Source organism: Callorhinus ursinus, unplaced genomic scaffold, assembly GCF_003265705.2.
Source record: "Callorhinus ursinus isolate GAN/ISIS: 27379988/994484 unplaced genomic scaffold, GSC_fseal_2.0 scaffold9, whole genome shotgun sequence".
NCBI lineage: Eukaryota > Metazoa > Chordata > Mammalia > Carnivora > Otariidae > Callorhinus > Callorhinus ursinus.
The window spans coordinates 30,678,851-30,705,590 of record NW_027397071.1 but is presented as its reverse complement, the minus strand read 5'-3'; the positions used below and the strand labels follow the sequence as shown (position 1 = coordinate 30,705,590).

General features: G+C 38.9%; 1 protein-coding gene across 3 annotated transcripts in view; it reads left to right on the top strand.

Moving 5' to 3' along the window:
* The window catches only part of DNAI3 (dynein axonemal intermediate chain 3), a 70,277-nt gene that overhangs the window by 13,337 nt on the left and 30,200 nt on the right, over positions 1-26,740 (top strand). The window contains exons 4-14 of one of the 3 annotated variants that reach the window (XM_073896394.1): positions 958-1,139; positions 1,720-1,824; positions 2,386-2,535; positions 3,835-4,034; positions 7,703-7,819; positions 13,311-13,501; positions 14,349-14,473; positions 16,397-16,486; positions 18,708-18,794; positions 20,081-20,209; positions 22,683-22,756. In XM_073896394.1, the coding sequence (XP_073752495.1) occupies positions 958-1,139; positions 1,720-1,824; positions 2,386-2,535; positions 3,835-4,034; positions 7,703-7,819; positions 13,311-13,501; positions 14,349-14,473; positions 16,397-16,486; positions 18,708-18,794; positions 20,081-20,209; positions 22,683-22,756 (1,450 nt within the window). The other 2 variants (XM_073896396.1, XM_073896395.1) reach the window with 2 other exon arrangements.

The window sequence follows — 26,740 nt, the reverse complement described above, 5'->3', positions numbered from 1 at the left end:
CAGTAAGATTGTGAGGGAGTGAGTTATGTAGAGCTTGAGTCTGTCTGTGGCTCCTGCTCTATCAGCTACTAGGTCAGTAACTGCCATTGACTGCATCCTGTGGAGTGTAATCTGTCACCTCCTGACCACGTGTGAGGAAGGAGCAGGACCCTCTCCTGTGCTCTGCTATGTCCACACATTAGAGAGAAAGTATAGCATGGTAGTGCAGACACCTTAGTCTGGATCTCAGCTCCCCCATTTCCAACTCCCAAGGAGAGAAAAATGGCAGTTTGTCCCTAATTTATGAACAACTTGTATTCCAAATGTTTATTATGCCAACTGACTGCAATTTGGAATATATTTCTACATATACTCAGCGTTATGGGTATGGTCATTAACCCTGCCCTCAAATTACCTGAATAATTGTGTCATAGAGCCACTAGGGTGGGGGGGGTAAATATTTCTGTAGGAAAATAAGCCCCAAATTCCACTCTGAGAGGCCACATGCACTTCTCCACTTGCTAGCACATCTGCTGAGCAGTAAGAGAAAAGATGTCAGGACGTCTAGGCGTATAGGGTCTGGAGAAGAAGAGAGTGGACTCCGGGACCTTGGGAGGGAGAGTTGGGGGAGGAAGTTTTGGGAGTAGATGCAGAGCTGAGACTGGGACTGTGGAAGTTGGTGGTGATAAAAACGGATAAGAAAATGAGAAGACAGCTTGAGATAGAGGAAATAGAGCACACTCTTAATAGAGGCTCTCTCTTGAGAGGTAGTATTATAGATAATTGTCATTTTCTTCCTTTTATCTTTTTCTGACATTTTCTGTAATGGATATACTTACTTAGAAAATAAGAACAATGATTTTTAAAGCCTTTTAAAATTTTAACTAAGACAATTATTTAAAGCAAACAATTGCCTCTTTCCTTTTAATATTTTAAGTGGTTTTATTTAATGTCCAAATTCTACTTTGCCTTCCCCAGGTCATCCAGAAATTTATCCTTTAGTATTAACTACCCAGACCCAGGAAATATTTAACTGCCGAATAGACGAAGATATCACAGATGAACAACCTTATAAACTTATCAAAAAAGAAGATATTTTTGCAGACTTTCAGAACAGAGCTGCAGTATCTGATTTCTATCCAGTCAAAAAAGTTATCCAGATAAGTATAACATCCCTCTTTATTTTCTAGTCCTGCCTCAAGAGGTTTCGGGTACATGATAACAAAAGGCAGAGAGATTGTTGAGTTCAAATCTGTGGCATTCCCCCCGCCCCAGTTACGCTGGACAAATGCTAGCTTGCCCACACCTCCTTTGGAATCCTGCTTGATAATCCTCTGTAAGAAGTCACCTATCAGTGACTGATTCTTACTTCACACCCAGAAAAGCTTATCCTTGCCCACTTTCAATTAGAATAGGAATCTACTCTTATTTTCCCATAATCCTTTAATTTTTTAATTCATAATTTTGGTCTGATTTGTCTCCAAACATGCTACTGAGCGCCAACACTAAATAAAAGGAATGCTTCTTTTTTTCCTGTTAGAAATAAAATTGTGTAGTAAATTTCCCTAGACCTACTGAGTTTTAAGAGCTTTGTTAATAGAATAATTTTACAATCTGGGATTATGAGCCATAGATTAGCACTATGGTGGTTATCTTTTATGATTGATTAGAAAAATGTCAATTTTGTATCTGAATAAACTGAATGAAAACTGACCTTCTCTTTTGATTATATTCCTATAGGAATATCCTGGAGATGAACTTCTGGTTGTTTATGACAAAGACTTCAAATATGGAGTTAACTTTTATCTTATTGGAACTGAAGAGGGCAAAGAAAACTATTTAAACGTAAGCAGATGCCAAGTCCTTGCATTTTGTTGATTGTCGGAGGGAAGGAATACCACTGGGGGAGACCTATACCTGGTTTGGATTATTTGTGTTCAGTTCTCTTTCCCTGGGACCTAGACCACGTTCTAGCACTTAGAGTAGGTAAGAGATGAGCTAAATCAAACACCTCAGAGTAACAGATACTCTACTTATTTGCCTTTTATTGTCCCACTGAGAGTAGAAACAATAAATTGGGACTAGTATTGCTCTTGGCCACTCTTTGTCCCACACTCCTGGGTCTCCTCTTGCCATCTCCATGACTTTGGGTAAGTTACTGAACCACTTGTCTGCAAAATGGTGGCACCAATAGTATCTATTTCTGGGGCTGTTGTAAAAATTAAATGGGCTTTTTTTTTTTCCTTTTGCTTAGTTTCCTTCTCCTAATTGAAAAACATGAACCAAGAATAAAGAAAATAGGAAGTGCTTAATTTATACAAACATAAAGTTTATGGCAAAATATTCACATGCAGCTATAACTTACTTTTGGTCATATATTTTAGAGTGCTATTTATTTTACTCTAGTCCCCAGAAGTACCAGAAGAACAGGAAGAATATAAAGAGCATATTCCAGAAGATATATACATTTATAAGCCACCTATCTCTAAACCATGGGTTTCTTTGGGCAGTGAAAAAGAAATTGCGGAAGAATCGGTTAAGGAATCTACAAAGCAGGTCAGAGGCTTGGATATGATCTTCAGTGTGCTTACCTCTCTATATTGCTGAACGACACTGATTCCTGAGGGATCTGTAAGGTTTGCTATGTTTGCCAATGGGGATGTGGTATTTCCTTTGATAGAAGAATGGTCGTTGTTTGGGGTATTTGGGTATTAAGGGTAGAACTGTATTCCCCAAAAGAGATATGTTGAAGTCCCAATACCCAGTACCTCAGAAGGTGACCCTATTAGGAAATGGGTGTCACTAATCCAATATGACTGGTGTCCTTATAAAAAGATGGCCATGCAAAGACACACAGACATAGGGAGAACACCATGTGAAGAAGGAAGCAGAAATAGGAGTGATGGATCTACAAGCCAGGGAACAGCAAGGATTGCTGGCTGTCACCAGAAGCTAGGAGAGAGGCAAGGAACGGATTCTCCCTGAGAGCCCTTAAAAGGAACAAAACCTTCAACACCTTGATCTCGGACTTCATTCCTGTTGTTTTAAGCCACCCAGGCTGTGGCCGTTGGTTACAGTAGCCAGAGGAAACTGACACAGTGGCATTCCAAGAGCAGCCCCTGAGAAGATTTGTATGTGAGTGATTTATTATGAAAGTACACCATAGAAGAAAAGGAAAAGCAGCAGGACAGGGACATAGCAGAAGTCCTATAAGGATGCAATCTCAGGCAAAAGGCCAGTAGAGAAAAGGCTTTAGCTTGAACCCCTAGGGGAACTCTGGAGTGTAAATGACACCTGCGTTGTCCCAAAGAGAAGCAAAGGAGATGGGCTTACACATGTCTCCCACCAGTCCAACACGGGTGAGTGCCAGTCACTTCCTATTCTTTTTACCTTTGTACCAAAGTGCTCCCAGGTAGCTAGAGCAGTGCTCTGCAGAAGAGCAGTAGGGGGTGGCCCTGAAAATGGAAAGCACACAGAGCTAGAGGTATAGTATAGTAAAGTATAGAAAGAGATTTGAGGGCCACCTGGGTGGCTCAGTTGATTAAGCACCTGCCTTTGGCTCAGGTCATGATCTCAGGGTCCTGGGAGAAGAGCCCCACATCTGGCTCCCTGCTCAGCGGGGAGGCTGTGTCTCCCTCTGCCTCTGCTAGTGCTCTCTCTCATTCTCTCTCTCTCAAATAAATAAATCTTTGAAAGAAGGAAGGAAGGAAGGAAAGAGAGAGAGAGAGAGAAAGAAAGAAAGAAAAGAAAGAAAAAGATTTGAGAGGATCTGAGCAGAGCACCAGTACTGTCTACCAAACATCCACATTTCCATGAACTTGATTCTGTTACTTTTACTGCTCACATGTGTTGCAGATTACATATATGATTTCTCGAAAACGAAGTGAGTTTGGAGCGCCAATTAAGTTCAGTGACCAAAATGCCTCCAGTGTAAAAGATGCCTATATTGAATGTATAGCCTACCCAGATAGACATTTTGCCCTTAAGCAACTTGAGAAAGATGTTGGCATGCAAGTAGTCCCCAAAGTCAAGGACACAAGCACTCAAACAAGATGGTAAGTATGCGGTGGGGTTATATATTTTCAAAGCAATTACAGCAAAATCTAGCAACATCCATGCTTATTTTGAAAGATCTTTATAATAAATAGAAATGGATTGACAATGACGACATAGATCTTCACAGAGCAATTCAGGCAGATCTAATTATACTCAACAATACCTTTTAAAATCTCAATGGGAAAATAAATAAACATAAATAAATAAAAGCTCAACAGGAGAAGGAGAGACAAGTCTGTAAGAGTGTAGACACTATGAAATAGGACAATACTGATGCCGTCAATAAGCACACTCCTGCTTTCAGAGCAGGGGCCCTGTGGTCTCTCACCTTTGCCTCGTAACCACTCTATTCCACCACCCAAGTGATCGCTCTCCCACATCAAAGCAGATTGCCTAAATCTCCTCTTTGGCTCTGCATGGCACCCAGAGCCCTGAGGATAGCACGAGATCCTCCTTCTTCCATGACAAGGCATTGTCTGCCACTCCAGCCTTGGCACCCTGGTCTGAAACAAGCTCTTGTGTTCCAGCCCCATGGGGTGCTTCCAGCTTCCAGAATGTCCGCTTTTCCACGTCTTCCTGCCTCTGCCCATGCTGTTCCTCTTACATTAGCCTACAGTTGGGCCACATCATCTAACACAAACCTGCTTTATAATAAAGGGTTGACTATCTCATGTAATTTATTAAATACTGAAAGTGAAAAACAGGATGGTTGTGTGGGTACAGAATGATTGTCGGTGAATGGATTGTTCACCCTCATGACCGTGTGGCTGCCTAGGAGCTCTGGCCCCCTGCCACTGCCCAGCATCATGAAAGAAGATCGTACAGCAGATCACTAGCCCAGGACAATTCCAAATCCAAAATTCAAAGTACAGTTTCTACTGAATGCATATTGCTTTCACTCCATCCTGAAGTAAAAAAAAATCACAAGTGGAAGCATCATCAGTTGGGGGCCATCTATAAAAGCAATAACCCCCATTGCTATCTACCCCCTTACTCTATTTCTCTTCATGTTATTATCATCATTTGATATGTGTTTGTCATTGTCATTCTTCTCTCACCTCTGAGTCCAGCCTGCCTTAAAATTTAAGCTCCATGACACAGGAACTTCGTCTATTTTATTTCCACATCCTCAACTCCTAGGATATTTCCTGACACACATTTATGAAATGGAGGAAGGAAGGGGGAAGAGATGGATGGAGTTAAAGAAGAATGTGCAGAACAGATGACTGACTTGATTTCACAGTGTCAGGAGAGGGCTATGAAATATGCAGTGACCAGGAGAATCAGGAATCAGCAGTGTGGAGTGAAATATAAAACATGCTTTTCAAATCTATGTAAACCAACAAGTCAGAAACCATAAAAATGCAGTGATAAAGTCAGGGCACATACACATCAATCAATACCAGGGGTCGGAATAAGAAATGGGTCAGAAACACGGGAGGCAGATGAATAGACAGGCCAGAATTAAAGAAGGTAAAAAAGAAAGACAGGATCAGTAGTCAAGTCTGGACAGAGAATCAGGACACCAGAGATCCACAAATACCAAGAAGAGGCTGAGACAGGAGGGAGAGAAGTGAGACATTAGTACCAAAGACACTTAAACTTTGAGACAAATTTCTAAGCCAAGCCAGCCAGAGACTTTTCCTATGACCCTGCCAGGGTGCAGAAAGGTGATGAGAACGAGTCAGCCAGGGTAGACTCGAGAGGTAGACTCAGAAAAGGACAGGGAACTTCCAACAACAGGGACCCAAACCAGAGGACTCTAGGTTTAGTAGCTTCTCAGTGAATGCTGACTCACACCAAGAGACAGTTGTATCTATACAGATGGAGTGAAAAGATGAGAAGTAAGTGAGGGTCTTGACCCATGAGATGAAACAAAATATATGAATCAAAAGGTTCAAATCTAGGATGCTGGGAGAATGGTAAGGTACTCCTTATCAACATCAGGAAATCAGGAAGGGTAGCGAGTCTGGGGTGGAGAGGCTGAGAGATACAATTGTGGTGGAAGTTAAAAAAAAAAAAATCCAAGGTGAGGTTCAAAGAGGACTGACAGTGAAAGCAAATGTTCACTGTGTTCTTACCACACACTAGGCATTCTTCTAAGCGCTTGGCCTGCAGCAACTCAATTCTCACAACTGCCCTCTGAGGTAGGCACTATGCCCATTTTACAAATAAACCGAAGCAAAGCCAGGTTAAAAATGAAAGCTCAATGTTCGGAACATAATTTAAATCTGAAGCAATAACAAATAGATCTGCTGAGAAATAACAAAACAAATCACATTGAAAATATCAGAGTGATTTAGTCATGTTGCTTCTTGGATGAAACCCATAGGTGCCACATAATTTCTTACTTAATCCTACCTAGAGGACACTAATGTGTGCTAAAATTTAAGAGGTGAAGCTAAAATTTGAACCCAAGTCTCTCTGGTTCTAATACCAACATTCTTTCTTTCCAGCACTCTGCTTTATGCTACTGATACTGGCCTACTTAGGAGAAAAAAGAATGAATTCTTTATTAAACATAAAACTCTCTTTATGCTTTGTTTCATTACTCTTCACTTAATATATCTTCCTCTCACAGAGACATTTTACTGACATTTGTCCAACACAGATTAAATACAACCTAATACTTTTTTGAGCACTTACAATGGGCTAGGCACTGTTTTAAAAGCTTTGCATGTATTAACACATTCAATTTACAATGACTCTAGGAGCCAGCTACTTTGAGAATTTCATTTAGAGGTGAATAAACAGACACAGAGAGGTTAAATAATTAGCTTGGGGTCACAAAGTTTGTTAGTGATAAAATCAGGCTTCAAAACCAGGCAGCGTGTCACCAGAGTACATACTCTTAATGACTGTAACACACGACCTTTCTATAGCCCCATACCATAAGATCAAGGAACTCACCCGGTCTTACGGGCAAGACTGCCAATGCCCAAATGCAACAGGATATGTTCAAGGGTGCAGGTGAGCACTGAGGGCAGACTGGATGGAATAAGCTTTCTCCCAGAGATCACATTGCCATCATTGCTGAAATGTAAATTGTTTTTAGTTTTGTATATATAGAGCAGAGTTTCTCAATCTCAACTCTACTGACATTTTGGGCTGGATAATTCTCTTTTATGGGAGGCTGTCTTGTACATTGTAGGGTATTAAACAGCATCCCTGGATTCTACTCACTATATGCCAGTAGCACATTCCAGTTGTGACAACCAAAAATGTTCCTGGATGTGGCCAAAAGTTCCCAGGGTGTGGGGGTGGGGTAGGACTGCACTGGTTAAGAAACATTGATTTAATGAAATGAAGAGCAAGAGAATGATGAACAAATGTGGCAAAATGTTAACAGCGGATGAATCTGGGTGAAGAGTGTATGAGAGTTCCTTAGATCCTTCTTACAACTTTTCTTTAAGTTAAAAAATCTAAATAAAAATTTTAAAAAATAAGAACTTCTTATGTTGGAAACAAATACATAAATACTCAAAGTATTTCAAAAAGGCAGTTAATATCAATTATCTAGGATAAAGAAAAAAAATTCAATATATAGAATGTAAATAAAAAATAGTATCTTGTTACTGTTACAGAAAGAAACCTTTGACCTGTCACAAGCTATATTTACTTTCCTTTGTTCTAATTTTTGGTATTCGATTTTCTTTTAATATATTAGGACATATCCCAAAAATGCCATTACACAATATTATCCAAGAGAATTATCAGAGGAGGAGAAAGAGACATTTGGACAATCAAAGCCTTTGAGTGACTTTCTTAACAACACATGTATAAGGTAAGAATTGTCTATTAAATTTTTAAAATAAAACATAAAATGTGTATGTGTACCTATAGTGATAGGTCTTAAAAAGCAACTTGGTCCAGGGTGTCTAATTAGAGTATGAAGAGTTATCAGATATGCATGAGCCTGTGACAACATTCTCCGTCTTTCCTTTCTATTGCCAGGCAACATCCTAGACCTCCCAAGCTAGGGCCATGCCAGTGTTCACCTGCGAGAGGTATACAGTTGAGTGTGTGAGGATGTTTTCCTAATGGCAAATTAACATCTATTTACCCTGGTTCTTTTCTTTAAGTCTTTGTTCCCCACTCCCTACTCTCCTTCTTAGCTTCATTAACTCGTACAGGACGGCAAAGATGAGGATGAAGGGAGTGTGGAGGATGATCACGACGATGATGACCTTTGTGAATGATAACCTGAATTCGATTCAGATGTACCTTTGCACATCTTATCCCTTGCCCCTAATTCCTGTGTTGCTGCCACTCTCACTGAATCTGAGAGAGAGGTGTCTTCAGAAACACCCCCCCACGCACACATACACACACACACACAGACACTGTTAATAGGACCCTGGGGTTTCTAAACCAGAGAAGAGCTTGACAAGGTCTCATGAAGTCAACATCAGAGTTCAGAGAAGTGGAGCCAGTGATGGACAGGTCGGCCAGGTGTACCCTGTAGGTTGGTTTCCATTTCTTTCCAAAATTAAAAATTTGTTGGTCGAATTCATACGTAGCCCATATTAAGCTTTTGCATTTTTAAGAAAACACCATTAATTCTTTGAGACTTTTAAATATCCTGAAAATTCCAACAACTCTCGAAAGTTGTTACCTATGTCTGGGGGGAATCTGGTTCAAAAATTCACCAGAGATGCAAAGAGAGTGCATTAAACTAGATAAAATACTTTAGGTACGTATAGTTTTGTTTACTCCAGGTCAAGGCTTCTTGTGAAGTTTAGTAAACGTGGAACAAAGAAAGACAGATGTTCCATCAACGCCTGATGACTAACAGCTGTTCAACAGCTGTCCCTTGCTGACTCGTCATACACTTTAGCTAGCTTGCCTGATATTTCCCTGAGCCAGCCACCAGAATGACTATGGAATCAAAGCTTGGAGAGCGGAGGGAACACAATGGCTTTTAACAAAGAGCCAGAAACCCAGAGGCAGGAACACAGTCTCTCCTCACAGGATTTCCATACTAGTTGGTCTCTGGAGAAGATATTAAACATGCAGAAAAACTGTATATCTCATGGCAAGGGTAGGGGACACACTACAAGGCAGAATTCCATGAAACCTCCAGAAATTGCCAGAGGTTCAATGTTTTAAAAAGGGGGTTGCAGTTTTGTGGACTCTGCTGGTTGATTAGAGGAAATGAAAATCAGGTGAGTTTACTTCAGACTTTGAAGCAAGCCTCATTTTCTTGTCTGTTTGGTGACAAATGCATTTCTGCTTAGGCTACAAAACTAAACAACAAAAACAGAAAAACAGAGTGCATAACTATTTGCCACTCATTTACAGGAAGCATGCTATAGTTTTTCCTGTGGGGCAATGAGAAAGAAACAAGAAAACCTAAGGTTTCTGTTTCCCCATATCAAAATTTAGTCCTTAAAATTTTTCCTGATAAGAATATTAAAAATGAGAAGTCTATGTACAATCCATTTCAAAGCCATAAATGGCCTATAGCCAAGTCTTAATTATCCACATGGTGTATTAACTTTAGACCTAGGTTTTTATTCTTCCCTTTCAGTTACCATGCTTACTGAGAGAGGAATAGTAAACAGCTTTATAATTCCCTCTCTAAGATGTGGGAAGAAGAAGCCAGAACTATAAGAAAAAGAGGAAAATTGGCACAGGAATTATAATAGCACCGGTCAAGAATAAATAAGCCCACAAATATAGCACTGCCATGTTTCCCACTCTAAAACTGTTTAAGGCTTATTCAATTTTTTTAAAAAAAAGTTAATATAAGGCTGGTTTTGATCTGGGAATAGTGCCCTTTTAGAAATGAGTTCTTTCTTAAAGAATTTTATCCATAAAGAACCTAAGGGAAGCAGTATTTGCAAAAGAAGGAAATGATAAAGGAAAGAGAAGAACTTCAAGGGATTCTCAAAGCAACTAAAAAACATTTGTTTTTGAGTTAAAAAAAAAAACTTAAAAAAAATACTTACAGGAGCACCTGGATGGCTCAGTTGGTTAAGTGTCTGACTCTTGATTTCAGCTCAGGTCCTGGGATCGAGCCCCAAGTCAGGCTCCATGCTCAGCTCGGAGTCCGCTTGAGATTCTCTCCCCCCCCCCCCTCCCCCCTCCCCCCCACTCTCACTCCCTATCTCTCTCTCTAAAAATAATAAATAAAATCTTTAAAAAAAAAGTACTGGGCGCCTGGGTGGCTCAGTCGGTTAAGCGACTGCCTTCGGCTCAGGTCATGATCCTGGAGTCCCAGGATCGAGTCCCGCATCGGGCTCCCTCAGCAAGAGGCCTGCTTCTCCCTCTAACCCTCCCCCCTCTCATGTACTCTCTCTCTCATTCTCACTCTCTCAAAATAAATAAATAAATCTTTAAAAAAAAAAGTACTTACAGGCTCTAACTCAGACAATGGTTTTGCCAGCCTCCACTTCATCACCCTCAGAAACTGGAGTGCAGGAAAATAAAGAAACAGGAAACCAGAGAAAAGGTGCTGTCTTCACTTCTCCTTTGTGAATTAGTTCCCAGTTCAGGCTGAGAGGGAAGAATCAGGAAATCAGATCAAAGGCCCTGGCTTTAGCTTGTCTCTTGGGAATTTCTTTCTCATTTAGGCTGAAACAGAAAACAAAACAAAACAAAACAAAACAAAAACCCCACAAGATTTTGAAAAAGCTAACAAATGCTTCTACTTGAAGCTCCAGGCTGTGAAGCTAGCCCTCATGGGTGTTTAAATGTGCATATGAATCACCTGGGGATCTTGTCAACCTGCAGACTCTGATTCCTTAAATTCAAGGTGGAGTCTGTGACTCCTTTTTTGGCAAACTCTAGGTCATGATGGTGCTGGGGGCCCATAGACCATACTTTAAGTAGCAAGGTCCTAGTTTGGAAGGTAAAATACAAGAAGAATTTAACCAAGAGTACCCAATTAAGCAGAGGACGGTAGTGTTAATTCTTAACAATAGAGGTATTAAAGGTCACCCTGTTTAATTACATTCTTAGGAGTATCTATTATAATATTTAGAGTTTATATTTAATTGTCTAAGGAGGGTTTTTTTTTTCTTATTTGAGGAAATTCATACTCAAGAACCACTCTTTCAGCTTACCATACCTATTAAAAAACCAAGCTATTTGGACTCTCAATCACTAGGGTAAAACGTTGGGTGACATTCTAATTGTGGGAAAGCTCCAGAGGCCTTGTGAGTGAGCTGAGCTTTCAAAGCAAGCATATACAGGGGCAATAAACATGACAGAAACTTAGAGCAATTTTTGTTTTGTTTTGTTTTTTGTTTATGGTACTGCTTCTTTCAAGAATATACCTCATTTTCGTATCATAAGCAAGTGACTGAGTAATGGTGAAATAAATTAGTCAAACTCACAGAAAACAGAAAATCTAAAAAACAGTATTTATATGCAAACATAAACACAACTACTTGAAGGCTCAGGAGAGTGACCAAAAGTTAGCAGAAACTAGAGGGGAGAAGGTTGAGATTTGCAAGTTTGCAGTGCTTTTTCTATAATTAGTGCTTAATCCATAGGAGGCTCAGGTGACAGAAACCTGCAGCCTTACAGGTCTGTGGGTGGTAGAATAGCCAAATAGTCAGGGGAAAGTCATGGAAGGATGGGAGCCCCAGATAAGCCAAGACCCCAGATCCACCTAAAAAATCTAATCAGATCCTAGGCTGTAGACTAAAGTGCTCATTTTTAGGGGAAACTCTAGGGGAGTCCAGAACAACCAGCATCTAGAAGCTGAAAAAGTGAGCAGAGATTTCAGCTATTGTTCTATACAAAGAAGACAGAATTTGGAGTTTGAGTCCAGAATAAATTTCACTTTTCAGAGGGAAAAAAGAGAATCCAGGTCTCTACAACATATCATTTATAACAACCAGTTTCATTAAATATGTAAAGTCTCTAACCATGTGAAGAAGCAGGAAAATGGGACTCTCAAGTTCTTCCTGATACCGCCTCCGGTACCAAACAAGGGTTTTTTCCCCCAACACCAAATAGTATCCTCTCCCACATCAATTCTCTAGCTCTCTGGAGTTCTCTATCTGGAGTTAGTGCAGACTCCACAAGTTAAGGGGTTTAGTCCCACAAGCCTGCCCCAACTTCAGATGCCAGTCTCAAGTCCCAGGGGGGCTATGCTTCTGACTGACCAGTTATAAATCAGTTTGATAATTCTCCAGAATGACTCATTTAACTCAGGAAAGTGCTCTCCTTACTCCTACCAGTTCATTGTAAAGGATACAACACCGGAGCAGCCAAATGGAAGAGATGCACAGGACAAGTGATTGGGGGTGGGAGGTTGGGAGAGACATGCTAGGTTCCCAGCACTTTCAAGTATTCACCGAGTTTGGAGCTCTTATAGTAACTTTTAAAGACAGGGGCCAGTCAAGTCAGGGCCCTAGGCTACTAAGAGATGAGCTTAGCACTCAGATTGTTCTTGAAAGGGCAATATTAGCCTTGTTAGCAGGATAATTCTTAATTTGAGGGATTGTATCATGCATTGCAGGTTTAGTAAGTTAAACACATTAGCACCTCCCAGGCACTGTGATAACTAAAACCACCACCACCACTACCACACACACATACATCACACTTGTAACCTCCAAATCTCCCCTTGAGAATCTTTTATTTTAAATTTTATATATACAATATATAAATATATATTCTAATCCTGATGAATACATAACCCTAAATATATATATATATAATCCTAATATATTTGTATAGTAATTAGTATATATGAACATTCAGTACTGAATATGGCTAAGAAAATTGCCTTTTCTGTCCGTTTGGGGTTTTCAGGGAGCGAATGAGACCGAGTTTAAAGTAGAGGTTTACTGAGGGTCCCGCTGTGTAAAATTTTTTTTTTAAAGGAAGCAGGATTGGGCAAGGAAAGCTTCAGCAAGTCTAGGCCAACCCCAGCAGGGAACTCCAGCGGGAAGACGGCCTGTGGGAGGAGTCCAGCAGGAGGCAGAGAGGGGCAGGCCTCGTGTCCCTGCAGCTGCAAGCTCAGTTATGGGCCTGGGCGAGCACATCCTCAGCCTGGAAGCCTGAGTAGATCACGAAGGTGCTCCAGGCCATCAGCTAACAGCCTCCTGGCACTAGAAGTTCTGAGTAGCACACAGCTATGAGGTTTTTTTCTCTTAAGTCATTTATTTCACATGGGGGTAATTGTCAGTTACCAAATATAATTGAGAACATTTTTTTCTTTCCATATAAATGAAGGCGAATCTGCTGAAAGACCTGTCATTGAATAGTAAAATCCAACGTCTTGGGTTTTTTTTTGTTTGCTTTTTTAAACAAAATAGTGTTGAAATAGCCCTGCAGCAAAATGAAATCATGAACACATTTATTGATGATTGGAAGTGCCTGGCAGAAGAAGAAAGCTCCTTTGGAGACAAAACCGATACACACCTGAAAGAGTACCAGTCCTTTACGGACCTCCATAACCTGACAGAGAAGATGGTCACCTCCGTCTCGTGGCATCCGACCATCTATGGTGAGATGAACAGGACGGTGGTTCTCTTTTGTGATGGCACAGAAATAGTCTGTGGCTTTTCTAGGAAAATGACAAACTAGCTCAGTTTCTCAGTTGCAGTAAGACTACTTCCAGCTGCAAAGTGCACCCGCCGAGCATTTTCGGCACCCCTGCCGTCCTGTGTTCTCCCAGCACCTCACTGTGGTCTCTACAAGGACAGAACCAGAGCTCAAGCCAGGGAAGTGACAGGCTCAGGTCACCTAGCCGGTGCAGTGCTGAATCTGGATTTGCCTCAGCCTGCTGGGACTCCCAAGGCTAGCTCCTTTTCCTGCCCCCTACCCCTCCCTTCACATGCTCTTCCTATCTGATTACTGGACAAGAGAGGAAACACACCTCCCTTAAGTCACTCAGCAGCCAAGGGAGGGGGGACCCGTTGCAGGTGGAACCACATGCAGATGGAACCATGAAGAGAAAAAGGTCTTTTCCCTCTTTTTTCCTCCTCCTCTCCCCCACAGTGGCCCTTCTCAATCTCTCTCTCTCTCTCTCTCTCTCTCTCTCTCTCTCACACACACACACACACACACACACAATTCATACTAAATCTTTTAAGTCCATTGTTTATTTTATATTAACAGTACATCTTAGTTTGGACTGACCACCTTTCAAGGGCTAAATAAGCAACATGTGGCTACTGGCTACCGTATTACCTAGTAGAACTCTAGGAGAACTCTTGGTCTCTTTTTGAATGTATTTATTCAAGTTTCATCAAAATGGAAATGAATAGTGACCACGTTGAGCAGCAAAGCCTAAAAACATTTCTCTATGTACCATTGCTGCAGATTTGAACTTCTAACTGTGTTTCAATCAGGCCTAATAGCTGTGTCCGTGGCTGCACGACTCTCCCTTGAAGAGAGAGTCCACTTTTCTGGTAAACTGTTGCTGCAACCATCACTGATTCTTTTCTGGAGTTTCTCGGATCCCATACATCCTCAGGTAATTAAGGAGAGGTATCCACATAGTCTAAACATTTCAAAAACTATGTTCACATTTATCTTTAGCAGTTTTAATTGCAAAGTACTTTATAACCAGTTAATATGGTAAGTGCTGGTAAAGTTAAGCTTTCTTCAATTTAGAATTTGTCATCAATTTGAGCAAAACTAAAGTTTACACTTAGTTTATTGAAAAGGTTTATTGAACAAATCAACATGTTATTTTCAGAAATGATTTTAAAGAGGACTGTTAAAAAGCAAACACTTTCATGGGCTTTATTTAAATACTATTTGTTCAAATGCAAATAGATTTTAATTTCACATGAATTTCCTCAGTTCTGAGGATCACCAGTAGGTGACAGTAATGAGTACAGATGCCTTTGTGGGAAGCAGTGGGGAGGGGTGCAGACTATGGCCCTGGAGAGTGGACAGCCCATCTGGGGGGATACTACTCTTCAGCTCTCTTGTTGCCAGGTGGTCTTACTTGGTTTAAAGAATCCAGATCAGATTTTTGAGTGAAATCTCCCAATTTTTAAATAGTTCAACTAAAACCAAACCAAACACACAATTCAAATAAAACAAGTCTGAGGGCTAGGTTTGCCCTACAGGGTTCTATTTCTATCAGCTGCTCAAAGAGTTTTGCTTAGGGGAGGGTGCTTTATAGTGTTAGATTAAGTTTTTTTTAATGTACTTAAATATAATATTTTGTTTCTATAAAGTATTGTATATCTAAGGATTTCCCTAATAAACCCTAGCCTTTCCTCCTAACTTCTTACCTAATTTATCTGAATTCAGGCAGTTTTACTATAATAGATTCTAGTACTTTAATTATTATAGACATAGAGATCAAAATGACAGATCTCTAGTTCTTTCCTATCAGCCTAATTACCACAAAAATGGTTAAGTAGGGGTTTTCTAACATTTTCTAGTGGACTAGGATTACTCTCCAGTCCACATCATGGAAGTGTGGCTGAACTTTCACGCAAATTAGGAAGAGGAAAAAAGGACCCTCTCCTTTATTTTGAAGACTAGCTTTAAAAGACAAGCAAATAATTTCTTAAAGAAATAATGCAAATGATTTCTTTTGTTTTTGTCCTATCAAAACTATAGGACAATATTTTTTTTAATTTACTTTAAAAGTAAAAGTTTCTCTAGAAGCCACAGAGTACCAAATAAACAAAGATGAGTCACTCCAATTCCAGTCTGAAACTTTAGCTCAGTGGTGGCAAACCAATGGCCTCTGGGGTCCATATTTTTAATGGTCATGTTTAAGGACCATTAAAAATATGGTCCTTAAATATGAAGAACAATAACCATGCACGTATTTTGCCTGGTGCTAACACATTAGCACAGGTGCCCAGTATGATTACTATGCCTATTCCTTCACACTGGTATATTCCTTGCAGGGCTTCCTTCTTACCTTCCAATACTTGAGTTTGTTTACCTTCTGGGTCCTGTATTATTTTAAAATTTGAAATATTATCACTGGCAATACTTCTATCTTTTCTCATTCAACACATTTTCTTTCTGAGTGCTTACTCTGTGCCAGACTAGCTAGATAGCAGGCAACAAAACAGAAAAGTATCTTGTCCTCACAGAGCTTACCTTCACACTTCTCAGAAACACTAAGCTTAGTCTTTTTGTTTTAAAAAATTGTAACATCTCTCAGCAATAACCCATGGAGGGTGGAGGAAGGGGAGACCTGGGCTCCTGGAGAACCTACCTCTCTCATACACATAGCCAACGTTCACAAAATTCAGCAGAGGCAACTTTCCATCCACAGGTGGGATTCTGGGAATGAACTCTACGTCCATGTTTCTTACAGACGGCTATAAAATTCAACTTTTGACTGTGTTAACATTATTTTCTCACTATGATCTTAATAGGTTTTCTCATTCTCTCTTGAATTTGGGGGGATTTACTTTAGTTAATGCTGGAGAGCCCAGATGACATCTTTTGCTTCAAGTTCTGTCCAAGTGACCCTAATATCATTGCTGGAGGCTGCATAAATGGGCAGGTAATTATGGATTTTTCCCCCAGCTATTTATTATTTTAGACAACATTCTGTAATATGTTTTGATTGGTAGTTTTTCTTAAACTTAAGGATTCAATTTGGCCGGAGGAAAGTATGCCAATTGTGTGCCAAAAACTGGGGTATATAGATGTATTAGACATGGTATCAGGGCTTGAGGTGTCCACAGGGTAATCTAGTTATAACTGGAAGAAAACTGAGTCAAATCTGTTTGTATTTGTGGAACAGAACCGCATATTGTACAAGATTCCACAGAAGAACAAAAACACAAGCATTAATACCTCTTGGTCGAGAGGCCTCTTCTGATGTTTCTCTAGGAATCGGAGTTAGGGGATGATCCAGAATCTGAACAGCAATTCACTGGGAAAAATACATATATTACTGAATTTACATATGTATAATTTGATACCATATTTGTTTTCTTCTCTTTTTATCTAATGTATATGAAATTTAGATCCTATCTTCCAATTGCCTATTTCTCCAATAAAGCAAGACAAAAATCTTAAAGCTGTTTTATGATCAGAATTGAAATTCACTGTGACCCAGTGAGTTTGACCATTAATGGTATATGGTCTTTTTGTGTGTGGCTAGGAAAACTTCCTTGTGATTGAAAATTTAAGTGTCTACGGTGCGGATGCCTGGGACTCAGTTGGTTGAGTGTCTGACTTTTGGTTTCGGCTCAGGTCATGATCTCAGGGTCGTGGGACTGAGCCCCACATCATCAGGCTCTATACTCAGCAGAGAGTCTGCTTGAGATCCTCTCCCTCTCCCCCTGCCGCTCCCCCACAAGACTTCTCTCTCAAATAAATACATCTTTTTTTTTTTAAGATTTTATTTATGGGGCGCCTGGGTGGCTCAGTCATTAAGTGTCTGCCTTCGGCTCAGGTCATGATCCCAGGGTCCTGGGCTCGAGCCCCGCATCGGGCTCCCTGCTCAGCAGGAAGTCTGCTTCTCCCTCTCCCACTACCCCCTGCTTGTGTTCCCTCTCTCACTGTGTCTCTCTCTGTCAAATAAATAAATAAAATCTTAGATTTTATTTATTTATTTGACAGAGAGAGAAAGAGACAGACACAGAGAGGGCACAAGCAGGGGGCGCAGCAGAGGGAGAGGGAAAAAGCAGGCTCTCTGCTGAGTAGGGAGCCCAATGTGGGGCTCAATGCCAGGACCCTGAGATCATGACCTGAGCCGAAGGCAGACGCTTAACCATTGAGCCACCCAGGTGCCCCTAAATACATCTTTAAAAAAAAATAAATGTCCACAGCATCCATGACCATTTATCCAGAACCAAAACAACCAGGAAAACCATTTTTCCACCTCAGTTTTGTTCAACAATAACTGGTGGTCATAATGATGACCCAGAGCCCATGCTCCAAGCCCTGCAAATCCTGAAATGCTTTTTGTTACTCATTATGAAGGTGATACAACTCTAAGAATATTTTAGAAAAGGGGTGCCTGGCTGGCTCAGTCAAAGAGCATGCGACTCTTGATCTTGGGGCTATGAGTTCAAGCCCCATATTGGGTGGTAGAGATTAAGTAAGTAAGTAAATAAATAAATAAATACTTTTTTAAAAGAATATTTTAGAAAAGCAAATGATGCAAATAAAATCACTCACAATTCTGTAATCCTGACATTTTGTTAACATTTCAGTGTGTTGAAATGACTTTTAATCATTGAAAATTAATCTAATTTCGTGTTGCATATTCTAGTTTATTCTCATTTTACCAAAAATGACCATCCATGTATATGCAAACTTGGAGTTGGCTAGAATATTCAGTTAAGTAGAAATCATCATTTTCCAGCCTTTTTGGACAACTGAGTATTTGTACTACTTCTGGAGAACAGGCAAAGCTGCTTTGCACACAGTCACAGCACATTCCCAAAGACAGAGGAAGAACTCTTCCCAAAGCAGAGGAAATTGCATACGGTTTATACTGGAGTTTTTTTTTTTTTTTTTTAAATACTGGCTTTTATTAACACAAGCACAAAGATCAAAGTGCTAAAAAATACTTTTATAGAGAAGAAAACATTCTTTGTCATGATTTAAAAGTTGCTGACTTGCTAAAGATGTAGGCTAAATTTGATTATCCTTCAAGGAGATTGATTCATCAGAGTGCATGCCAATACCAATAGGTTTTTAAAAATTCTTTAAGACCCAATGAGCTATTTCCTGAAAATATGTTGTAATAAGCTTTATTTCTGTTTTAGATTGTCATGTGGGATATTACTGCGCATGCAGATCGCATAGAAAACATCAAGACAGGTGGTAGTAGAAGTAAAAAAGTCACGCTCAAGGTTAGCTTTTTATAACTTTTGACTTGCAAGTTTCTTCAGCTCAGGGGTTTATCAAAAAGTATATAACGGTGGGGTGGCTGGGTGGCTCAGTCATTAGGCCTCTGCCTTCGGCTTGGGTCATGATCCCAGACTCCTGGGATTGAGCCCCGCCTCAGGCTCCCTGCTCGGCAGGAAGCCTGCTTCTCCCTCTCCCATTCCCCCTGCTTGTGTTCCCTCTCTCGCTGTGTCTCTCTCTGTCAGATGAATAGATAAAATCTTTAAAAAAAAAAAAAAAAGTACATAACGGAACTGCCAAGCTACACAAAGACTCAATATAGAGGGAAAAATGGGCGCCTGGGTGGCTCAGTCGTTAAGCGTCTGCCTTCGGCTCAGGTCATGATCCCAGGGTCCTGGGATCGAGCCTGCATCGGGCTCCCTGCTCGGTGGGAAGCCTGCTTCTCCCTCTCCCACTCCTCCTGCTTGTGTTCCCTTTCTCGCTGTCTCCCTCTGTCATAAATAAATAAAAAATCTTTTAAAAAAATATAGAGGGGAAAAAAGTATTATTTCCCACACCTTCACATCTGTTTGTGGACATGTTCTGAACCGCTTTTATGTAGGCCCTTGATTCAAAAATCAATAAAACAAGTCGCATGACCTACCTGAGGATGTTATTTTTGTCATTGTTAAATAAAATAAAGTGACTTGCCTAAAGTGATGTCATGGAAAGAGCATGGGACAGAAGGACCATGTATGTAGGCTCTGGACTGCAGTCCTGTGAGTTTGGACATGTCTTCTCACCTCAGCAAGCATCAGTTTTCTCATGTGTAGAATGAAGGGGTTACCATCCTTTCTGATAATCATATACTATGATTTTGTGACGCTGTGGATGCTGCCAAGAGGGTTGAGGCAAGATTCCTGAGCTCCTGACATAGTACTCACCCACCATATTGCAAACCTCTACCCCCAGTTCTTCAATCTGAACACCAATGGGCCTCCACCAAGACACAGTGGGCGTGGCCCTCTGTGCATTCAGGAAACACTCCTTTAAAGATAGGATTTCATTGATCCTTTAGGGAGTGGGTCAATCATTCCTGTTAAATTTGGAGATGAAACCTTAGACTAAATTGAAGGGAAAGTGCATAATCTTATTACCTAAATACATGATGCATTGAAACACTAGTTTCAATGTTTTTCTTTGAACTAGTATTTCTCCAAGTTATTAATTCTAGCTAGAATAAAGAGTAAAGTATGAATTCACTCATAGCTCTCTGAAATTAGCATACAACTTTCTTTTCACATTTTTCCAGCCTATGTTTCTCCTTGAACCAGATAGTAATAAAGAAGCAACATATATCAGACATTGTGCAGTTTCCTCAATAGAAAATGGTCATAAGAAAGTAATTACAGATATACATTGGCTGTCTGACACATTTGAGGTGAGTCTTGATGGTTTCATAATTTTCTCCTGCTGGATTGTACATTTCAGAAGATTTTATTCAAAGAGCATGTTTCAAGTCAATAATTCATTTACATTTAAATCATAAAATAACCAGGAACCAGGGCATCAAACAGTTTTGTCAGTGTTGCCTGTCCAATATCTGACTTGGGGATGAGACTAAGGCCAATGTTTCAACTTCAATGGCTTATAAACCACTAAAAACTGTAGGTGGTGTCAACAATGATATAATAGTGGAGAAGATAAGAGTTTGATATGTAAAGATAGAGTGCAAATATTTTACACCCTCAGCCTTTGTGGATTTAAAATTTATAATTTCAGCTAGTTGGAGCAGGCAACTCTGAAGATCTGTGACATATAGTAATGTATTATTTTGTCAAGGCAATTTTGAACTGAATGCACTGTGAGGCTGGTGGGTGAAAACTAATCATGCAGTGAATGAGTCCAGCTGAGTGCCTAGCATCTGCAATATAGTTTGGCTTTGTAGTTCTGTACCTGACTCACTAAGTCTGGTGTTAGTGAATTTGGAAACTGGTAAGCTCCCCAAATGTTTCCTTCAAGGACACTAAGGGTCTACTGTGTACTTTGAGAATATCAAAGAATATTATGACAAAGTAGAGTTATAAAAGGTAGTTAGCTCTTCAACATATTCAAATGGATGATGCAAAGCAACAATACTTTTAAAAGTTATAATGGACCTCAACAAATAGTCCAGACAGTTTCTATTACCTCTAAGAGTTTAACATAGGGTAACGGAAGGAACTTTCTGTTTCAACTTCATCTCAGCTCACACAATACACACAAATTAATTCAGATGTTTATAAATTTAAATAAAAATAAATCATAGGAAAAATATAAAAATCAAAATAGAATACCATATTTCTGGATTGGAGATAATTTTCTAAGCTAATTAATGTTGAAAGAAATTCAAAACATACACATGTAAATTTCTAAATTTAACAAAGAGCAAACAACAAAATGGAGGAAAATATTGGTCTAAAATATGGTTTCCAGTAAATAAAACATATACTGAAAAACAATTAGTAGATAAACATGAAAATCATTCAGGCTTTCTAATATCAAAGAAATTAATAATAAAGCAATAATAATATACTCTTTTGGATCATTTAATTTTTAAATAAAAATTTAATAAATAATAATACCCTGTGTTAGAAAGGATGCAGTGGTGAAACCAGTAAACTCTAACACTGCTGGTTCCAACACAAAACTTTTGGAATACAATTAGTGTGGTTCTTAAGTCATCCAAATTTTCAACTTTTCGAACAGTAATTCAAATTTTGGGAATTCATATTAAGAAATAATCCAATTTGTGCCTCAAGATACAACATTACATGCACATCCTAACAAATTATGTCAAAATGTATTCATGAAAAAAGACTGGAAAAGAATATAGGTGGAATTATATTTGATATTAAACCTCCTATTTTCCAAATTTCTATAATATTATGTTGTTGTTGTTAAAATCATTAAAACATAAAAGCTCAGAGCAAGCACACTTCTGGGGTCTTGCACTTTATACAGCAGGGAAGGCTCAGTAGAGGGAGAGGCAACACGGACTCTGGATTCCTTATCAGAGGAGTAGAAGTTGACAGCATTTGGGAACGAGAGAGTGTTAGGCTCCTGTGGCCTCAGCGAGGTTTCCAAGGTCTTAGCTCCTGGGACACCTACTGGCCTTAGCAGTGCAGCCCCTGTCTCCCTCCTCCCACCTGCTACTTCCACTGTTTATTTGCTGCTGGAGCCCCTACCTTTGATTACTATTTTGCTCATCAGTCATACCAGGAAGGTAGGGAATTGGGGAAAGTCATGTCTCCCCTACTGTTTCAAGAGTGGCACCTTCATAGATTGCCACAAAACCTTTCACCTTGTTTCAAAGCTAGCTAGTTGGAACTTGGGACCTTCTAGGACCCTGAGGAGCCATTAACCCTCCTTGGATTCTGGCCTGTGCCGGGTGATTGTTGGTATCTAAAGTTACACTAAATGTTATCTAATGTTACACCTTATCTGCCTAACAATCTCATAAAAACGCCTATGTTCTGTTCCACCATTAATAGTAAAAAACAAAAGACCCTACATTTCTAATTACAGTGGATAATGAAATTGTGATACACCGTCTATATATTATAAAACTGTTAAAATGACTTATGAGTACACAGGTGAGTGTTCAAATTACATCAACTGAAAAATCTAAGGATAGAAATTTTTATGCATGCTAGTTAAACTGTGTCAAAATGTTTCTGTGAAAAAAACTGGAAAAATATATGGCCAAATTACATTTTATTTTAAAACTTATTCTTCAAATTTCGGTGATATTGTTATATTCTTTTAATAAAAATTAAAACAAAGAAGAAAATATTAAAAGAGTAAAACGCTACGAGAAAAGCCATTACATCCTAGGTACAAATAAATTACTTCTTGTGTCTTTAAAAAAACAGATTAACAGATCGGGTACTGTTTTTGAGAATCGAAATGGAATATGCTGTCAACTTGTCACATGTTCAGCTGATTGGTATGTCTTTGTTAGTGTTTCTGGGTCAATTTCCCCAAAGTCAGAGGGGGTGAGGAGGAAGGTCTCCCCACCCTTGTACCAAGCAATACTCCGGATACCACCTGAGTGTCTCACAACTCCACTTAACTCTGACACTATCCACCAGGACTCACAGGTTAAAGTTCAGTCCAACCCGACTGCTCTCTCCAACACCTCTCCCCTATCACCGCCCACTCCCCTGCCGGCCACCTCAGACGCCAGTCACAAACCCAGGTCATTACCTGTACTTCTGACTGACTGGCTGTCGATTGGGGGTTCCCAAGATTCCCTCCATCAGGTTGGATTAATTTGCTAGAGCGGCTCACAGAACTCAGAGAAACATTTTACTTCTAGATTACTGGCTTACTATAAAAGGATGTAACTCAGTAACAGCCAGATGGAAGAGATGCAGAAAGCAAGGTATGGGGCCAGGTTGAGGAGCTTCCATGTGCTCTCTTGGTGCTCACTCTCCCGGAATCTCCACGTGTTCACCAACCAGGAAGCTCTCTGAACCCGGTCCTCCTGGGATTTTAGGGGGCTTCATTACACAGGTACCATTGATTAAATCTTTGGTCATTGGTGACTGAATTCAATCTCCAGCACCTCTCCCCTCCCTGGAGGTCAGGGGGTGGAACTGAAAATTCCAACTCTCTAATTGCATGGTTGGCTCCATTGACAACCCAACCCCATCCTTAGGTACTTTCCAAAAGTCACCTCATTAACATAACAAAAGGAATCTTTACCACTCTCAACTTCTAGGAAATTCCAAAGGTTTTAGAAGCTCTCTTCTAGAATCCTGGAGGAAGAACAGATTTATATATCTTATAATTTACAACATCACAGTCTTATTTTAAACACTACCTAAAATATTTTCATACAATATATTCTTTTTTCTTAGATACTTCTAAAATCATTATCTTTTGTTCCTTAGATAGTCTTTATCGTAGCAATTAAACCTGATATTAACAACAGAGCAGAATATTATAGATTGTTGCTGGTTGAAAAAATATTTTTATAGATACAAATATGTTGTAAAAAGAATACATATATGTGTACACACCCACCCACACACAACTATATCCTATACTATAGGTAGTAAGTAATAAAGTTGCTGAATCAAAGAAAGAGCTGACTCAAGCCTCAGAAACAGCCCCAGGGATTTGGGTAGCAGGAATGAATGGCCAGCCCCTTCCATTTGAATGAATCAGTTCCAACCTGACTTCTGTTACACCACAAACTCACCCCTTTGGCCAAGGAAGGAATGGCCAGGCACCCGGAGTGACAGTTCCAACCTGACTGCATGGAATGGGGAAGGGATAGTTCCCCAAAAAACAAAACAATTAGAATGCTCTTGCTAAAAGAGCATGAGGGTGGGGAGATTATTGCCCAAAAGGGCCACCAATAGGGCCATATGGAATATTATACAACAAGTAAAATTGTAATGATTTCATGGAGCAATGTTTATGGTATGATGTTGATTCTAAACAACAGAATGCAAAGCTATACTCTTCTTCAATAGCCTTGGAAAACATTTAGAAATGCTGAACAGACTTAAAATATTATATGCTTTTTTATTTAAGTCACAGGTCCTTGATTGTTGGTTATAATGATGGCCCTTGAATTTAGAAATATTCTAGAATATTCTGGAGATAATTCCTTCAAAAGTTGTTAAAGTAAAAAAAAAAAAGCTAATGCATTTAGAAAAGCTAACTTTTAGTTATTTGGAAAACTTACCAGTTCTAATCTTTATACCTCAGCCATGCCAAGGTTCTTATACTATAGAATAAGGTAAAATAAGGATCCATTAATAAAGAATATGTGCCTGAACAATAGAATATTACTCGGCCATAAAAAAAGAATGAAATCTTGCCATTTACATCAACATGGATGGATCTAGAAGGTATAATGCTAAGTGAAATAAGTCAGTCAGAGAAAGATAAATACCACACGATTTCACTCATATGTGGAATTTAAGAGACAAAAACAAACAAACAAAAAAACGCTCTTAATTATAGAGAACAAACTGGTGGTTACCAGAAGGGAGGTGGGTGGGGGATGAATGAATTAGCTGAAGAGGATTAAGAGCACACTGATCATGATGAGCACTGAGCGTGTATAGAATTGTTGAATCACTATTTTGTACACCTGAAACTAAATATAACGTTATATGCTAATTATACTGGAATTAATAAATTAATTAATTTTTAAACCCCCCAAAAAGAATATGTGATTAATTTATGCAGGAAGTTCAACTGAAGTTATCTGTATTTAGCAAAATCATTTCTTTCTTTTTTTCAAAAATTTTTTAAAGATTTTATTTATTTATTTGAGAGAGAGAGAGCACAAGCAAGGGAAATGGCAGAGAGCACAAGCTCAGACTCCTCGCGGAGCAGGGAGCCCAATGCCGGGCTCGATTCCAAGACCCCAGAATCATGACCTGAGCCAAAGGCAGATGCTCAACCAACTGTGCCATCCAGGCGCCCCTAGCAAAATCATTTCATGAATAATGCAAATTAATGCTATAAATGAGATTCAAGATCTTTCTAATTTGGTAAAACAGTTTTAAATCAACTATAATTGTAGTTTAAAACAGATCTTTTTGTGTCATTTGTGGTGTTCTCTCAAGGATTTATATTTTGACAACATAAAAATTATTAATACTTTCAACAGTGCATTAAGAAAGAATAAATGATTAATATTTATTAAGTCACATAAATGAATAAAAGTTTTGTTAGTCTTACTTGAGCTACTAACCATTTATCTAAATACTTTAACTTACACATCTAAATTCTTTAATAATATCTTAAGTTTATTAATCTGGTTACTCATAACCTCAGTGATAGAAATAATAGAGCTAATACAGCATGTCCTTTGCCATCCTCCTCATATGTTTTCACATAATTAATACAAAGTCACTTTTATACTAAGATACTATATAAGTATCATTATAAATGTGTTACCAAGTTTATTACACTTAAAATTATACTCTATAGATGTGTAGAGCTTTATAAAGAATTTTCATATACATTATCTCATTTGATTTTTATAATCAAGCTATAAGGAAGGAAAAATAAGAGGAGAAATAACCTTTATTGGGGATGCTTACTATGTACAAAGCACATTAAATCCAACATTGCCTGTGTATGTATTGTTTTCCCAATGAATATACATATATTTATGTTATACTTATTATATGTTTACATTATATATTATATTTGCATTCTATATTTATATATTTATAATATATGATATGTGGTTATATATCATGTCTCTTGTATGTGACACCAAAAACACAAGCAATAAAAGAAAAAAGTTGAAATTCATCAAAATTTTTGTTTCAAAAGGCAGTATCAAAAAATTGAAAAGACAGTCCACAGAATAGAAGAAAATATTTGCAAATCATATATCTGATTAAAAATTTCTATCCAGAATATATAAAACTCTTACAACTCAACAATAAAAAGACAACCCAATGTAAAAAGGAGCAGAGATTATCAATAGACATTTTCCCCCAAAAAATATACAAATGGCCAATAAGCACATGAAAAGATGTTCAACATTAGCTATGAGGGAAATGCAAATCAAAACCACAATGAGACCTAAAATAGCCAAAGCCACAATCTTGACAAAGAAAAACAAAGTTGGAGGACTCACACTTCCTGATCTCTAAACTTTCTACAAAGTTACAGCTAGAGACAGATGTACTGACACTGGCATGAGGATAGACATAGAAATCATAGAGCTCAGAAATAAACCCATATGTCTTTGGATGACCAATTTTCAACAAGGGTACAAAAACAATTTAATGAAGAAAGACTAGTCTTTTCAACAAATGGTGCTGGGACATCTGGATATATGCAAGCAAAAGAATGAAGTTGGACCCTTACCTCACACTGTATAAAAAAATTAACTGAAAATGGAATAAACACTAAATGCAAGATCTAAAACAATGCAACTTTTAGAAGA